General features: G+C 41.8%; 1 protein-coding gene across 1 annotated transcript in view; it reads left to right on the top strand.

Moving 5' to 3' along the window:
• Window positions 1-78: 78 nt before the first annotated feature.
• Window positions 79-18,989, top strand: part of LOC137895747 (protein bicaudal C homolog 1-A-like) — a 42,074-nt gene continuing 23,163 nt past the window's right edge. The window contains exons 1-3 of the mRNA XM_068741252.1: window positions 79-268; window positions 11,715-11,761; window positions 18,471-18,540. Of these exons, the coding sequence (XP_068597353.1) occupies window positions 79-268; window positions 11,715-11,761; window positions 18,471-18,540 (307 nt within the window). The remainder of the gene's footprint in view (window positions 269-11,714; window positions 11,762-18,470; window positions 18,541-18,989) is intronic.

The raw sequence follows: 18,989 nt of genomic DNA, 5'->3' as shown, positions 1-18,989 counted from the left end.
GCTGTGACCTGTGCGCGCTTTGCTCCGTTTTTACTCCACGGACAACCTGGACCTCTGGAGAAGTTGCTGCGCAGCGCCATGGCTGCCCAGTGCGAGGCTTTGAGCGGATACTTGCGGCAGTCGGACCAGGGATCCAACAGCGAGCGCAGCGACTCTCCTCTCCCGGGATCAGAGGAGGACCTGAGCGGACCCCATCCGCTGCCAGACCCGGAGTGGACTGAGGAGAGGTTTCGGGTGGACCGCAAGAAGTTGGAAATCATGTTATTAGGTAAAAAAAAAAATATATATATATATATAAAGTAATATTCTGTCCAGGTTTCATCTCGTCTAATTGTTGGCTGTCGTTTATGAGAATTTGCGCTGGGTTTGCAGAAAGTATTATAGTTTTGTAAATAGTATTATTTTTTTTGTTAACGTGGAAGCATAAAGTGACTCATTATTTACTGTGTACTTTAGATAACGTGCGATTTGAGGACGTTTAGTTCGCGACAAAAAAAAAAAAAACAGCGCGTAATCCGGTTCGAATCAATTAAGGAAAGTCTCGTCAGTTTTGACTTTTTAGTTATTCGCACCGTGCTATAAACAAAATGAGGTTCAATGGAAGGTGTTCGTTGAAGATGTAAATACGTTTACAATCGAATGGTCGCTGTTGAAAAGTATTAGAAATAGATAATGGTCAAAGCCACGAGACAATCAACATTAATGACGTCGTTATGTTCAAGTACGCAGTGACAGATCCCGACCACAAGGTGTCGCTATACTAACTCCCATGACGTGGTTTTGTTTTTCCTAAAGTTGACCTGAATGCGCTTTTCTTACTTCTTACGAACACAAAAGAAAAACTGACCGTGAAACGTCTCTACTATCTTAAACAAAAAGTAAAAGGAAAACTCGTTTAACTGTATAACAAATACTTTGTCGACAGTAGAATAATAATTAGATAATACTAGTTTCAGTCATTTCTGAAAGGCTTTTTTTGTCTTTCCCACCATGTGTTTTGTCGTTTTATGTTATGTTGTGGCAATTAAACAGATTCCACTTCTATTAAATGCTAAAGCTACAATGAAAAGTGCCAAGTGATGATGGGCCCATCAAAACGGGGCTGCTCAGCCTCTGTTGAGGTCATTTATCACACATATCAAAACTACAGGAGGAGGAATAACAGAGTCCGATACGATAGTGCTGGATTTCTCTATCAATACATCTGGGAGGGGATTAAGTCAGAGATGAGAAGCAGCCAGAGATGACCTGAGGAAAGGTATTATCACTAATCGTACAATATTCAAAACAAGCATGGCGTTTGTTAGTGTGTCCAAATCGCTGTTTGGCAGTAACATTATTTTGCACTTGGATTAATTCTCAGTGAGCGGCCGGTCTTTAAGTTTATCCTACCCAGAGATCTATGCACGCACACGCAAGTACGTCCCCTTGAGAATGTCCTGGTTGCTGCCTCTCAGCGCGGTACATTCCTCCAAGCGCCATGTCATTCCTAACTCTTCCAGGAAAACAACTTTCCGAGTGTCCAGGACGTAGCATTAGCCCCTTTGTGTCCCTTTTGTGCGTCTTTTATATTTGTGTACATATTTACATCCAGTCTACTACGACTTCCAACGTTTGTTCGTTTGGTCTTGCATCTCTGCCAACATGTTTCTCAATTGCTGCATCATGACATCATGCTGACATTTCTCATGTTGACATTGCAGCTGGGTTGCAGAAGAGAAACAGCTGCTGTGTTTGTCTGCGTTCTGATCAGTCGGAGGTTCGGGTTTACATAAAGATGTTATTTCAACTGTGAAAGTGCTGCAACCTTTGACCTCTGGCTTTGAGGAAGAATCCACGACGTCTATTTGCATCATGTGTGGTTTAGTCATCCCATAGTAGATGTTACTCAAGGCTAGAATCCGTGGCGTTTGGATGCACTTTTAAAAGTACTACGACTTACTCATGATCTAGCGATACTTAACTCATTCAGTGCCAGCCGTTTTCAGCTCAGCCATGCCATTTTGACCTATTCTTCAAAGACCCATGGAATACTGTGTACTATTACTATGTAAACACCGAACCTATCAAATGAGAGCGCAAAGTCTCTCCTTTCAGCAGAAAAGAAAAACGTGATCCTGGCATTTTGTTTTTCTAGAGTTATTGGCCGTTAAAGAGAGGCAAAATCCACCCAGATTTCTAGCTGATCTGCTGACTAATATTTTCCGTTATAGTGACACATCAAACAGCCCCAACAGCTGTTTACCTCTAGAAAACAATAACAACAACACTGAGAAAGAGCTTTTAATGTTGTAATAACACATTTCTTTACAAACAATGTATCAACTGTTTGACGGCTGACGGATCGTCTGACGGATCTGGGTCAGGATCACTGTATCCATCCCAATCCGAACCTGTTGCTTTCTTCTTTGTCCTCTGACTCACACTATCCAGTGTAACCTGCTCATGCTTCTCTGATCGCTCCTGCGCCGCCATTTTTCCTCCTCCTCTCTGCGCCCTTCCTGTTCCTTCTTCCCATTACATAGTAATAGACAAATCACCCACCCAAAAACAGCAATGCCTCACCAACAGGCGATTAGAGTATAGGAGAGGTCTGATATTTACTGAAGACCTGGGCAAGACCGTCCCCTTGCCCCCCCTAACCCCCCCCCAAAAAAACATACTTACTACGTTATGGGCTCGGAGGTATGGATTTAGTTGGATTATACAGTTATTATGAGTTACGTGTCCATCTCCTTTTGCCGACGCGTCTGTATCCTCAAGTCGCAGTGAATCCAAACCTTTAACTCTCATCCAGTTGAGTCGGAGCTTTGTAACATGTGGCTGTGTTTTGATTGGAAAAGCTGCACTCCTTGATGTAGTACATCCTGTTCAGAACAACAGAGTTTGGACTCGTGAAACAATTCATTGGGAACCATGGTATGCTCGGACTTGGCGTTTTACTGTCTTTGACGTTATCTGGCTTCTTATCCCTGGAAAACAGAGTGTGCTCGGCCCTCGGCAAAGATCCACGGTGTCAAATCACACTGCGAACGCTTCCCATCGTCTCAGCTTTAGCCAGGTCCAGATCAAATCTATGAACGAGTTTACTTTTTGAGGACTTCCGTGACTCTGGTTCAGAATTGATCAATATCAAAGTTGTTTTTGATGGATTTTCTCCCATAGTGATTTACTTGCTCCTAAAATACGCCTCGTTAGAAAAATAAGTGACTGGTATTTGCTGCTGTAAATCCATTTGTCTACAGTATAGCTAAACATTCACTTCATTGGGTATGACTTGTACATTTCTGCTAAAGTGGTTTGATTGAAAAACGGGTATTTTAATGATTTTATTTTTTTCAAACACTGAGAAAAATCTGCCCTTAATTCTAAAAGTAATTTTGTTTTTATTAGGATAGTGACGTATTCATCATATATCAAAATTGCCAGATCAGATATTTTAGTGGCACACTATCCATCACCGTTTCTGTATGAAGACTTACCCTTTGAAAGCTGACGTCGGGCGTGTGGCGGTCTCACACCCCTGAAGGCTCATTTGCACACAGGACTGTCACACCTTCTGTTCTCTATCAGAGTTCTAAAGGCATAACGGGGCCTTATTGTTCCACCTCTGAGCCGTTAGCTGAGAAAGGCAGAGAGTCGACGTCTGAGTACAAGAAGTGAGGCGTTTATGTGGAAGAACAACACTGGAGTGTGACGTAATCTGCTTGCAAACACACAGCTAGCAGCTGATTTACAGAAGAAAAAAAGGAATTAATGCCATCTTAAGGAGGGCAGTGTGAGACAGGAACGAGATCAGTCACTTCACAACCCACATCTACAGATGACTACATGGACCTGAGGGTAGCCATGCCAACACAGGGACAGCGAGCTAACGCCACTTGTTTCTGTTCAGTCAAACGGACACAGGGGAAAATCCGAGTTGCAGTTACATCTTTTATATCATGAAAATGTTCAGGGTTAAATGCATTTTATTTTTGGATGCATAGATTAAATGTAATTGTTGATTTTGTTTGCAACATGTAAATGATGAATAGCTGTGTAGGACAATTCTCTCTACTGTTTCCATTATACCTGACTCCTAATTGGTTAGTCAATCATCCTTCTTAACATTGTTTTTGCTTTTAAACATATACTGAAGCTTTACCAATAAAGTTTAGGGTGAGACGCCAGACTGTCAGAGAGCCATGTTTTCACAAATTTCCTAAATTGCAGATTATAAAAATCATCCAGAAGCATTCAGTGTCCATTAACGCGTCAGTGACTCATCGCCGCACTTCCCTTTCTGTGGATGTTTTACCTCCCTGTTCTAGCGTATTTCATTGAAAATTGAAAACTTTAAATGCTCAGCAATCACACATTGGCATGATTGAAGGTTCCCAGACTTTGGATCAGTAAACGGTGCGTAAAGTCACAAGAAAATGTAACCCTGACGGCCATCTGGACTTTCTGTTGGACTTCTGGCACCCTGGAATAGAACTCCCGAGTGAATACCCTGGACACCTCGACACAGGCATGAAAGCTTGAACGATAGTTTTATGTGCTCAGAGAAGAATGCAAGCGAACTTTTGTGCTGTTTTTATGTTCTCTATGAAGTTAAGACGCTTAGAATGAATGTGGGAAAGAGGTAACATTTTCTCCAGCCAAGCTTGACTGCGTGTTTACATTCCCAACAGGGTTTTCCATGGATGTTTTTAAGCGTGCATCACCCACGTATTACTGCGTATGTGTGTTCATTTGAAGGGCTGTGGGTTCAACTCCTCAGACTGGTGATGAAGATAGTTAGTTGCATTGTGTCGTCATAAATATAGCGCCATGGTGGGCCAGTGTGTGCACACACTGTAACAACATGTTTGCTACATTTCTGCTCCAACTTGCAATTAGGCTCAGTGATTCCTTTTCTTTGTTGGGCTAATTTCTTTTCCTGCTTCCAAATTGTATTTCCGCCCTCGTCTCTTCATGGAAAATCTGTTGCATACTTTATGGCTGTGGGAATGAAGAAGGTTGCTCAATAGGTAGGCTGCTGCTATCGGTCCTCGTTTAACGACTCAGAGTTTCGACTGACTTTCTGAAATTTGAAAGGAATCGCTGTTACGACAAGCGGAATGCACTGACTGCGGAGTTGTGATTGAATACGTGCATATATACAATATAATTGGCCTATACATGTGCAAAAAAAGACATACTAGTATAATTTGTTACTGGGCCGAGCTCGTAACTCAAATCACTCGTATGTCAAATACATTTTTGCCATATAAAATAACTGAAAACAATTGAATCTGTTCCGGCCGTCTAAAAACACTCAGACCAACGCTAATAACAATGGAAAAAACGTTTTTAATTGCTTTATAGATACACACACAGTGATATAATAAATTATATACAGTATTACTGTAATATAAAATGTGGTTTTATTGTGAGTTTTTTTAGTTTTAGCCCATTTTACCACCAGCATCTAGAAGTTGCTCGTATCTCAAATCTTCGCTCGTGTCTCAAAGCAAAATGTTGCTCGTGTCTCGGAACACTTGTATGTCGTGGTATTGCTGTCTAAAAAAATTTTTTGACCACACAAAATGTCGGCCAAGTTGTCGGTCAATGAGGGTTTCATTTAATGATGACGTCGTTTAGCAACGGGGTCTTCGGAACGTAACTCGTTAAGCTCTCTATGATGCTAGTGCTAGTTGTTCTGAACACAGTCGGCGCGGAGATATTCCTGACACACAACTTATTGTGTTGCCTCCACAATAAGCGTGGCTGTTATATTTGTCCTTTTATTATTTATATCATGATTTCTTTGCCTATACTGAGGGCGAGTGTGTGTGAGGGCCTGATCCTCTTCCTCCTGGGCACTGAGTAAGACTCAGACAGGAAGTGAATGTCTTTTAGGGAATGCGCTGTGGGCTTTCTCGCTTGCTCTATTTTGCTCCCTCCCTCTCTCTCTCTCTCTCTCTCTCTCTCTCTCTCGCTCTTCCCCCTTTATTGCTCCTTCTTGAGCATTGAAACACTGCTCTGTTGTTCCAGCTTCGTTCATATCCACTGTGGAATTGTCGGACTTTCCCTGCGCTTTTTTCCTTACGCTGCAAATTATGTACTTTAAACTTCTAACTCAGCTAAACCGAGGCTTAGTTGTAGTATTCAGTTATGTGTCTAACAAGTTGCTCAGCGGGCTGCGTAATTAACAAGTTGCCTATGAGCAAAGTAAAAATGGAAAAGCCTTTGGCGAAAAAAATATATAACAAATACAAGTCAAGAGTGGGGAACAATAGAGCCAGCTCTGGCAACGAAACCCCTTCTCTTGTGTCACAAGGTGAAAATGTCGTTCCCACAAATGAGATTGTCATCTGTCATTTGAAGATATTGTGATGATTAAACCAGACACTGGCAGGGTTCTGTGCATTTTCTTTTTGTCTCAGGTTGTGAACGTGCCTGTTCTCAATTTGGGGCTGTTACTCTACCACAATTATAATATAAACTATTGCCAGGACAAAATACTTCCTGCTCATTTAAGCAGAGGCACATTTACTTCTCTTGAGAATAGGTTTTTCCGCAAATTCCATTTAGAGTTCAGTCGATATAGCAGGAAGGGTGAGGTTGATCCAAAAACACTCGGGAGAGTATTGAACTATTCTAGCGAATGAATACAGGTACTATCGTCAGGGTATGTCTGCATGGTTCACAGGAAGTGCAGTGAAAACATTCAACACCTGTTGCCTGTCTGCACACAGCTCTACGGGTTAGGAAGTAACCCGGGGCAGAGGAGCCGAGAACCTATAGAGTATCATGTATGGGAATTTGTTAGGATAAAATGTATTCATTTATCTGATTTCATCAATTGATCTTTTCCTTGATGGCCTGAATTAGCTGATAGAGAAGTGGCTCATTCAAGTTTTCTCAAATCCATTTTATATCCATTTGTAGCACCGACCACGGAGGTACAGATCTTACCCTAGACAGCTAACTAGCTAGTTTGGCATTGTATTAACTTTTATACGTTTACATTAGCGAGCAAAATATCCGCTAAATTAATTTATATTTTTATCTAAGCTGTGCTAACCAAGTTTTGACAATGCAAATCGATGTACTTGTGGCATTCCATAATCAACTTGGGTTTATATATGAAATGTACAGTTGATTTTGATGGCCACATTCTGCTCAGCTACCTCTTGCCACCCTCTCGCCTCTCTGAAACATGCTGATACAATTAAACAATTCTACTCGACTTTGCTTACGCGTTGAATTCTTTCATCCTAGGCATGATGAAGCTTTCAGGAGCTGCAATATAATTGAGCCTCCGCCGGTGGAAAAACCTGTAATTCATTACTCAGGAAAATAAAACCAGGCGTCCTATTTCAACGGTCCGAGCGGAGCTGCAACGCTGTGACCCATTTCTACGCCCATGGAACTAAATGGTCTGAAATGAATACGTGTTTTTCTACGTCCCTCAAAGCTCTTTTCCTTCAACTCTTTTCAAAGTGCAGATTTACATTCTGTCTGGTTTGCGGTTGCTATTTTAGAAATGTTTCTTGAGGGGAGGGGAGGGGAGGGGGGGGGGGGGCACCCCTGACTTGCCCTTCACGCGTGCGCACTCACCAAACACACACACACATGCAGGGACACACATGCTTGCTCGCCACCCAGCCCTGAACCACTCCCCCCAAGAGCCTTTGGTGTTTATCTTTGGAGAACCTTGGGTTTGTGGTTTGTTGTTCTCGCTCCTCATTCAACATCTTGTACAATCTGCCTTTTCTCCACTTGCCTTGATTGGAGAGAAATCATTTTTATAAAAGTGCCTTTGTCAGGTCAGCCTGGCCATTTCCTGCATATTCTCCCTTTGGAAAGAGTAGAGGGGTTACTCCAAGTGCAGGGTTTTCAGAAAAGACCCTTAGTATGCATAAAGTACTCTGATTGGACATTAGAGTGGTGCCGACCTGGAGGTCGATTAAAGGAAATAATGCTTATCACTGATTGGCTAATTGGATTAAATACTGTTGCATTTGCAATATCAGTAATTTCCCAATAGTGCAATGCAGTGTTGAGGGTTCAGCTCTCCGGCTGATTGAGTGAGACTGACTCCCTAAGCTCCCTGGGGGATCTAATGCAGAAGATACCAGGCACCAGGAATGTACATCTTTGTGTAATTTCTTGGCAGAGTTCGCACAGAGGGAGATAAAGTGAGAGATGATAACCCAAACATGTTGCCATCAACAGCTGGATGCTAGACGTCTTGTATCTTGGACTGGATGATCCGACCACAGCAATAACTTTGTGGAAATAAGATTGTTAGTGTTAGGTTGTAACAGAAATACTTGAAGTTGTAATGGCATCCTGTGACGTAACTATTCTTATCTGTTATTTGTTGACTGTCTCAAATCATGACCTCAGAGACTCTTTTTTTTTTTGTGGCAGAATCCCACTTTAGACGGAAAGCGACAGGTGGCGCTGAATGCAGGAGTTGAGATGAGCCAGTTTTCTCGTACAGACGGTGAATGCAACGACAGGTGTTCAGTTACATGGATGTCAACATGGTTTGCTTAAGTTTAATTTAAAAAGCTCCTTATTTTATAGAAATCTTGAGACTTGAAGGTAATTTTGCCTTCCCTTCCCTTCCCTTTTGACGAACGCCAGATAATTCTTGCAAAGCACACATAATGGGTTTTACCAGTTGTACAAACCCCTTCCGTATCATTTGATAGTTTATTAAGTAAATTATGATCTTATTTGAAATAAATTGATATTGCCTTACTGTAACCGTAACGTCCTCTCATCCTTGTAGAATATAAGCAGCCCTAGGTTTAGTAATGCTGATCTCCTACTCCTTCATAACCTTTCTATTAAGCCTGGCTAATAGTGTGTAAACAAAAAACAAATAAAAACCTCAAGGCCTTGATCTGTTTATGATGGATTACGTCTCAATTGTTGTCTGGATTGAAGCCTTAAATTTAGAAATCAACACTGTTTGCATTCCTTCATTGTCAAAACAGTGGAATCTCCCCGAAAGTCAGTCTCTCCGCAAAGTAATGGATACCAGACCTTGTTGCATCCGCCAGCGTGGAGTCCTTCCCGACGCTCGCTGCAACGTCTCACTTCTTTACATGCAGTGACACTGATTGGACGCATCAGATGCTGTGAAGAGAATTACAGCGTGTGGATCTGATTAGCTGTAACCACCCTGTTTGTCGCATCAAATTAATAGACAGTGGCGATAACCAGTTGTCACAAGCGAGCTGAGCGCGCGGCTTGTAACGCGATCTTTGCTCCGAGGTCTTGTTTCATTTTTCAGCTGTGACGCCTTTTGCAATGTGCTGCAGGAATGTAGGAATACTGCATCAAACTGTCTTTACATGATGCTCTAGCAAAGCGCTGGCAGACAGGCGCTCTGGGGGGACAAGTGAAGGAAAAACTCATTGACATAAATCAGAGCCTCAATGTGCTGAAAAATAAATGTTACATTGCTGATGTGCTCTTCAACTCTTGTCCAGCCTTTCAGTAGATTTTTTTTGTATGAAGGAAGGCCTATACTTTAAATTTGGTTTTTCAGCTGGCAGACAGAATTATAGTTACTTGCTTATCTAAGTAATGAGGCATGAGCTACGCATTTTTGTGGCAAGATGCCTTTCAAATCCTTGGAGAAACGGACAAAGACAAATGTAACGGATCTTTCCTTCCTTTCTGCTGCTATGTAATTTTCAAATCAACTGTAGGAGACAAACAGGCAAACGGGGGGACGATAGGAAGAATGCAAAGCTGTAAACCACCGTATCTGAATTGTTGTTTCTTGCATTGACTATTTTGTTAGCAACTGAATTACCCATCGCAGATGTGTGACGCTCCCTTGAATCAAACAATGACTTAAAGTAAGTTTAACTAAGTTGACTAAAGTATGTAAAAGCCATTATAGCCCCATTTTAAATGGTGGCACGGGGCAGTGCTGAGGGAGCCTTATGATCACATAGATTTCCCTTTTTTGTTTGCACATTTTCTAGTTTATTTCCAGTTTACAGACTTGTTTCGATGTTACCATAGTTGGTGGATGTCTCCATTTAGCTCTGACACTGTCTGTCTCACAGTGGGTTGTGGCTGCTCCCGCTCTGACCAAAGCTAGCTCTCCACATATTCTCATTTTCTTATCAAACATGCCTGCCTCGATTTCCCACAATGCAACTCAACCCCCAAAAGGGAGATTGTTCTAAAATCAGATCTAATGAATTGACAAAGGAAACTTCTATGAAGACGTCGCCATGCCAGGATCCAACTGTGACGATCAGTTTCTCATTTACGTTGTTCTTTTAATTTGTTGTTGATCTGTTTTGCTCAGTGAGCCAACAGGAAGCGCTGGATCACGAGGTTTAATGAGATGCTGACGCCTTTATGTACAAAAACGTAGCGTGAGACTGACTTATCCTTGTTCGTTTGTTTGTTTTTTTGCCTGAATGTAAACAAGATTACACAGAAACTACATTTTGGAAATGTAGGGCATACGGCAGGGAAGAATCCTCTATTTATCCTTCTATTCTCTCCATCGCGGCCTTGGTGGGCGTTAGTTTCTAGTAAAGACCAACATTACAAAATATAAATAGGCCAAATTCTGCTGTTATGTAAGATAATGAAATGCAGCACAGCTTTAAAGCTTCAAAACAGGAATAGAAAGACTGGGGGTTTTTCACCCTTGCACGAGAAACAAATCTTCTCAATCAATCAACTGATTACCAAAATAGTTTGATTTATCTCAAGTCAGCCATCTGATGGATTATTGACTTAATTATTTCAGCATTTGCCGATCATGTTCATCCAAGCCTAATGTGCTCCACGCGGATATTAAAACTCCACAATCACTTTGACGTAACATGCGATTTAATAATTATTTAACTATTCACCTGCAGCTGAAAGCCAGGTTGACTTTTCGTTTTCTTTCAATCATCACAGTTGTTTTGTGACTGAACTGTGTGACCTTCATCATCCTGAGCCCAACCCGAACAGACAGCAACAGATCCATCTCAAGAAAAGACCGCTGGCTTAAATGCATCGTGAAACCTTTCCCGTGTTCCCGAATGACAGAGGAACATGAGACGTTTCCTTCGAGAGCCAATATGCATTTTGCATCAACAGAGTTTCCACAGTTTGAAGGACTTGCAGATGTGTTGGAGCGACACAGGCCTGGCTTGCACAGTGGGCTGGCCCTCTGTTTCAGGCCTTACTTTGCCACTGGTGGGAGTTTCTTGGCATTTTCTCCTGTTCGGAAAATTACTTTAAGCATTCGAGCTGTCGTAATTGCTTAATTTATTTACAGGTGATTTTGGGCTGGTTTACACATCATTTTGCTGCCCTCTCGTATTCTGTATTACCAGCGGTGTTGCTGTACACACCGATATACCTAGTGTGTGCATGAAGTACTCACTTAAACACCTGCAGGAAACTGCTTTTCCCTGTATCCAACAATTTGTTGCACAGAAGCTCTATAACATTTCTAGGATTTTAGAAAATGGCTGTGAAGATTTTATTCCATTTCTGCAATTGAACAATATCTGTAGCCGGGCCAAGGACAGCAGCCTAAGAAAGGGAGATCCACCATGAACACGGCTCAGCGCTAAGAGGCCGTAACCATCCTCTGGATGATCTGTGTGATCCGGCTGTGTTACGGTTACATTGGTATATAACACTGAGTGGCCCTGTGTGGTTTCATGAATTTATTTTTCTCCCTCTCTCTCTCTCTCCAGCTGCCTCTGAGGGGAGACTCAATGGTGGGGAGGATTTCTTTCAGAAGGTGAGTGCGTTTGCGTTATCGTCGGGTTGTGTTCAAGCCCTGCTGGGAGAGCGCGCCTCTCTTGGTATGACGGCAGAGGTCAGGTGCTCCTCGAGTCACTCACAATTACAGATGAAAGCAAGCAAAGACGGGGGGAACGCTGCCATCGAGTCGCTCCGGGGCGCTGATCCTATAATACAGCTGACACAACACAGCTTTTCACAGTTGCATAACAGCAACACAACTTAGTGGTCAGACAGTTGCATTGGTTTCATGTACATTTGTCCAAACATTCATGGATGATAACAGTCTTTTATTTATTAAAAAAATAATTCTGAAAAGGACTAAGAAATATATGTCATACCTTAATATTGTATCCTAATAGGAGTATAAATACTCTAATGACATATTATAACCTTAATATGACAGTTATAAACCTTTTGTATATTACAGAGGGCAAAAAACAATTGCATCATAAAAAGAATGAAGAGTTAAACTTTTCACACCATTTATGCAAGCAAAATTGAAGATTTTCCTGTTATAAAAATAACTATTATACAATTACAACTGAATTATTATGAATTTTTAGGGTTGTGGATCTGTATGTGTACTGCTGGTGAATTTTAACCTGTTTGGAAATTGCGATTACACTTATAATTAATTATACTTATCACTATGTATCACTTTATGAAGTAAATTTCTGTAAAGAAATCAAAACGCACAGATATATATATACTAAAATCACTTCCGCAACTGAATTTGAAAACCACCACAGTAGCAATTGGGTTGATTCTGGTCCGCGTTTTTCCTTTAAATGTCAATAAAACCTGTTTTTAAACTTGGTGTGGTGCTGATTACTACTTGAAACGGGTTTAACATGGCATCCCTGTCATTCCAGTAACCAGTTTATCCCTTTCAAACTCTACTGCTGACACGGTTCATTTGCATTTGTAAAGAACCACCGTAGGATCCGTCTCAGTCGTCGGATGTGTCCATTAACTGGAAATAAAAGGACCTTGATCTGCTCCATTGGTTTAGTTTTTGCTGCAGAATGAATCTCATGGCCCTGAAAATGAAAGCAATCAAATGTTCAACAATCAGAGTTTACAGTAAACACCAACTGAATTTTTGTCAGCGGTTATTCCGAAGGCGTCTTGTTGATCATGTGACTCTCTTTGGATACATTCCTTAAAATCCGGTCTCTTAAATGTGTAAAGCTCCTTCTATACTATGCTAATGGCCTGCAGTGAAGTGACGGACAGCGGTTTGTTTTAGCATTCCTCTTTAGTCTATTTTTCCATATTTGGTTTTTTGAGGTTAGGAAGCTGAGTTTGATGTCAAAGAAGGAGGTAATTTAACTGTCCCTGAAGCAGATTTCAAAATCAAGTAATGCAAACCAGGCACCTAAGATTCCCTTCATTGGCATTTTAAAAAGGAGATGAGGTTTGCTGCAGCTCTGCCTCCGCCTCTTTTTTTGCTTGGATGTAACTCAGACGTTTAAGGCCTCCAGTCTCTGTCTCCATCACTCCACGTAGTTTTTCCTGACAGTGCGGCTGTCGGCGTATTGACTTTGTCAGTCATGCTAAATCTCTGGTGTAAATGTTGTCACAGCTCATTCAAAGGATGGGCGGCTACTTGGAGGCTAAATTGTCAATTAGAAATTAGTGTTTGACTGTTTGGGTTGGCGGGTTGGAGAGGAGCAGGAGAAGGAGGAGAGCTGAAGTCGTGGCTTCACTCGTGTTCGTGTATGCCCAATTAAAGTCAGGAAAATAAACCCTGAGAGCAACGGCGGAACTGCATTGTTAAAAGAAAATGGATGAGGTGTGTGAAATACCGTGACATTGATGAAAATGGAAACTCTTCGTTGGACTGCTTCCTGAAAGTCTCAACGCACCACTACCACACACACACACACACACACACACACACGCAGAATGTCTAATAAAGTCACATATGGTAAAAGTTGGCCATTTTTGGTGCATGGACTTGCACATTCTGGGTTTTAGTAATGAGATTTTGTCCAAATTTGAACAGCTGAGGATGAAGAGCTTCACCCCCACACTTTCTCCCAAGGCCCTTGTTGGAGTGGTTGATGGAGCCGTCTTACTCACAGTCTGCTGGACTTCCTTTGAGCACTGTTTTGTACTAAAGACCAAACAGTCCACCCAAATGCTGTAGTCAATGAGAATGCGGGGGGGGTCAGAAAAAGTGGGACTAGGGGAGGGTGCCACAGCTGGGAATTTAGCCATGAACAAGTCACAGGAGCATGAGGGAATCTTGCCAGCTCCTTTTTCCTCATTCTTGTTAGTCTGATTTGGCTCCCCCCCCCCTCCACCCACAAGTTATTCCTCCTTTTCCCTCTCCAGTATTTCAATTAAACCACTGGTTTGGCTTTGCTATCAGTCTAAAGTGACAAGGGGACATTTCTCTAGATTAAGTGCATTATGCATTAACAGAAAAGGCCAGTGAAACCCTCCAGATCGCTCCCGTGTACTGAAAGTTTTGGACCGTGATCAGACCACAAGAAGTGTACAGCAGTAAAACCCTGGAGCAGCAAGACGGAGAGGAGCTCGACCATTTGAGCCGATCACTGTGCACCGCAGAAGAGCTCGGCGTGCATTTGGGCTGAAGCGATGCCTCTGAATCCCTGGCAAGTTCATGTCTGATCCGCCTTCCATCTCTCCATCCCAGAAGTTGTGGTTCTGTATATCACGCCAGGCGTGTTGTCAGTGTTCCCAACTCCAGAGTTTTTAAATCTAATTTCATTTAGAGCAGTGAGCCATCTTGTATTTCGCTCTGCTGACATGGGGAAAAATAGGAAAACTTGAGACTCAAGTCACTTTGATTGCTGTCAAAGCAGAATGTACAAAGCAAATGTTTTGTGTTTGTCCTACAGTTCAAATGGCATTCTAATGATGGGGAGTTTTGATGAATGGCAGAAGTGTCCCGTTTGTAATGTTAGTATTAGCCCTGAGGCATAATTGGCCTTTAGCTCCTGGTTAGCACTCAGATTGTTAGCATGAATTCATTCATGGCTGTCCCGTCTCGGTGCATGCTGATCTCTCCGTCGGTCTCTAAACTTCCACTCATATCCTTTACACCCATTAACAGTCCTCCGTGTCCCTCTCCCAAACACAGACTCTCTCTCTCACACACACACACACACACACACAAATACACACTTTACAGCTGAATCAACAGCTGCACCATCACAGTCCCGACCAGGAAACATGCCTTTGCCATGTTGATTGCTGCTGTCTATATAAATGCACGCATAGAACGTACGCATGTGGTCGCGTGTACTTAACACTTGCTCTGTCAGGACATAACCTTAATAACATCCAGTTTGAATTCACGCACAGCGCCCCCACACATCTGCGTGTACCAGCTGCGATCTTGCAATGAGCTGATCATGGTGTTGGATCGGAACCCTTCCCATTCAATAGTCATTTCAGAAAGCGGTAGAAAGGTTGTAGGTAACTCAATTTGTGCAAATATCTTGACCCTTTTGCAAAGCATTGGACTAGTTCTTCATAAAAATAAACGTCGCCCACCCTTTTAAAATGGTGTGTGGTCTTTCAGAAATCAGTCCCATCTGCAGGACGCTGCCAAGAACAGCAACGGCGGACAGGAAACTGCTCCGTCTGAACAAGGCCATTAGGAGAGCGAGAAAAAAAAGGTCCATGAGGCATAGGCCATATAGTTTCATAAATAACTTTTAAACTTTTATCATCAGCTTGTATTTCACTCAGATTTTTACACTGGATTGTATTGAGCATGTTTTCTACATAGTTATTCCTGAAAATGGAATGCTGCTTTATTACATTTTTACATGGAAGTAATTTGCTTCCAAATTGCCACTGTGATTTCATCAACATCTGAAATCCTTTCACGCTGCATACTTTTGGTCCAGGGCTGACCGTGGCGCTGGGCTAAGAGCTGACAGTCAAACAAATTGGCCTCTTTTTTGCTTTTTTTTTTTTTTTTTTACACACAAGCCCAGGCCTATATCATTCACACTCAATTTCTACTAGTTCTCAAATGTCCATTGGAACACGCAGCTAAAGTTTATTTTCCAGGCTGATGCATGACTGCTGTACCTTTTCACACTGGCACCTTCTCCCTCTGTGTTTCGCCAGTTTTCATGGGATGACAAGTCGATGCCGACCTGGTCTGGAGCAGAACCAGCAATCTCGGATAAAGTCGGGGTCGGTTCATTTTGGGTTGTGTAGCACTGAAAGTTTGGTACAGGCAACTCTTTCAGATTAGGGTTAGCAAAGTTCTTTGGCTAAGTACAGTGTTAGAGATGGTGACAGTTTTATATAGCTTTAATTTATGGCTTTTAATTTAAAGCCTCTGTGACTAAATCCAAATTCTCTGTTGTTGCAGAGGACTGACTTTAAGAGCAAAAGGCAAAAGACAGGAAAGAGAGCGAAGGCTTAGAGGGATGTCTCTTTGTCAATTGGAACAGAACATTTCTCTGATGTTGGTGGTATTTCCTTTGGTTGTTGGGAGCATGAGAGTTAATAGAGAATTTTTATTTTCTTTTTTGTATTTATTTGGACTTTATTATTATTGTGGATTAGATTAGTTTGTGCCTCCGATTTTCAGGAAACTCTAACAAATATCATCAAACTTTGGTTTCAGGCTCATTTCATTGCACAGTAAATGATGACGATCTTACTGCAGTACTTGATGATAATATTTCAGAGAACAGGAATGTTTCCAGTAAGGACAACGAAGGGGATCATTGATGATGGAACTGCTTCCAAGTTCATCAATTTGATGATACCACAGAGGAATTCCTTACCAAAATAGCTGCGTTGGATAATCGGAAGGGAGGTTTTTTTTTAAAATATCATTTTGATAATAAAATTCCATTTCTTTCTTGGATTCATTCAGTAAAAATTGGAAATGAACAGGAACAGGAGGATTCATTTGAAAGCGTGTTTCTCTTCCATTAGATTAATAATGATGATGCCCAAAAGTATGCAGCCTGGGCAGAGATCCCAAAAGGGAGAAGGAAGATTGTAACATCACATCAATCTGCTTATTGTCTACAAATGCCTTTGGCTTTGATTTTATTGGCTTGCAGTTATCTGCTTTGTGAATATTTGGGGGGAGGCTTGCACAATCCTTTTTCAAGAAGCGGTCTTTCATTTTATTTTGTGAATTGCCAAAGAGTGCCTTAAAATAGCTGTTTGCTTTGATTCATCAAACGGTGCGTAAAGATGGTTGCTTTGGTTTTCTGAATTGTTGCAGCTCAGGTGCGTCATCCTGCTGGCTTTCTCACTTCTCAGTCTTTATGTTTGAACATGTATGTATTTGCAGAGTGAAGCAAGGCCTTTAAAAGCAGTTCTGATTTACAGGTGTGTGAGGCTGGCAGTGGATAAATATTGCCAAATGGGCCACGTTGCTTCCAAAACAGCACATGTAGGAATTTAAGCACTTCCACTTCCCAAAATTGTGCACCAGTTCCCGTGGGGAATACGGGCTGTAGTTATTATTATTTGGCAAAGAAAAAAAATAGCAGCTGTGATTTCAAACTGTTAGAATAATGAAAGTTGCGATTTGCTGTAGACGAGCTGATAAGCTGAGCATCTCCTCCTCGGTGGGAGCGCTGAAGGCACTTAGTGTGCACTCGAGCTCATTTGAGTTGCACCCTGTGGTGCATTGCTGGATATGCACCGTGGAGTATTAAGTGCTGGTCATGTAATGGCCTCTGGCGGTCCTCGGGTGATCAATGACGAAGCTGAAACATTTTAAAAAAGCAATTTTATAGACACCAAACCTCTGGAAAATGTGGACGCAAGCAGGACCGCAGCACCATTGTGAAGCCGAGTGCGCATTGAAGACGGCGCCAGCAGGAGAGTTTCAGCTTGATGTTATTCTAAAGTTTTGACAGTTTCTCTGCTTGTTTTTCCTTTTTTTTATTTCGCGAACATCAACCACTCGACATGGCAGGCATTCCTCGAGGGGTTTGTTTGCGGGTTTGTAGTTCGAAAGCCAAACAAGACGAGCGCTTCCTCATGGCTGAAAGGAGGAGCAGGAGGGTGGGTGATAGATTTCCCATTGGCTCGAACCCTGACAGTCTCTTGACCGGCTCCTCTTTTTATTTTGCTCTGTAAGCGATTGGCTTTTTTCCCCCACATCGATCAACATTTTCCACATTTTTAATGGCTTGAGTTGTCAAAAGGCTCTCGCATAGCTTGTTGTTGGCAATTTTGACATTTATAAAAAGCCAAACTGTGTGTTTTTCGTTAGTGTGTTTTTGGTGGTGGTCCAGTAAGAGTATTTGGAGGAGAATGAAGCAATCATATATAAGCTGACATCACCAGACATGCCAACACTGAACTCTCTGGGTTCCTTAAAGGATCAAGAGATTGTTTAAGCCATTTTATTGTAACTGTTGGCGCTTTGTTTCATGTGTTCTCTGTAATCATCCAAATGAATGTGAACAGTAGGGCATGATCCATTCTAATATACAGAATGTCAGTCGGACACAGGTCTGAGACAATATTGACATGATCAGTAATCTTTCTACTAATTCACTTAGTCAAAATCATGTGTGAGCTCAGAGTCTGATGCTTCAGCGCTGTACGTATATCAGTATCAGTACTGGAGAGTCAGGTTTGTTTTGTTTTTGTTGTTTTTTAGTTCTGAAACCGCAGCGTCTGCAAATACTGATATCTCTCATAATCTAATCTCATCCCTCTTCCCTCTGTTCCAGATCATGGATGAGACCAAAACGCAAATAGCCTGGCCATCCAAACTGAAAATCGGAGCCAAGTCCAAAAAAGGTGACTGTTTCACTTTTCTTTTTCTCTTTTCTTAATGTTCTATCCGGATTCTTCCGCTTCCAGTTTCAGTTGTGCAACTTCACTGAGGGACTTATAAGAGCATGGAATGCCATTTTGGAATAATGCGTAACTCCTTTTGCGTCAAAGTTCATCCATGAATTTCATTAAAGTTATTTTTCAAAAGACCTTTCTCTGCATCTGACTCAAATACAATAACTGTCTGCTCAACCAGAGTTAAACTCGTCTAGCAGTACAGATGCCTTAGCCTTCTACTGAAACATCAATGAGTGATTCTGAACCAGACACATGTCCTCAGGAAAGTCATTGGACTCAGACAAGAAGGAAGACTTTGCACCAGCTATAATTAATACACGTTAATTGAACAGATCAAATGTATGTTTTACGTGTAGGAGGAGGAGTTGGAGTCACTTTTATCAAAGCGCACGCAT

Source organism: Brachionichthys hirsutus, chromosome 7 (assembly GCF_040956055.1).
Source record: "Brachionichthys hirsutus isolate HB-005 chromosome 7, CSIRO-AGI_Bhir_v1, whole genome shotgun sequence".
NCBI classification, from domain to species: domain Eukaryota; kingdom Metazoa; phylum Chordata; class Actinopteri; order Lophiiformes; family Brachionichthyidae; genus Brachionichthys; species Brachionichthys hirsutus.
This window is presented reverse-complemented; position numbering and strand designations above follow the sequence as displayed.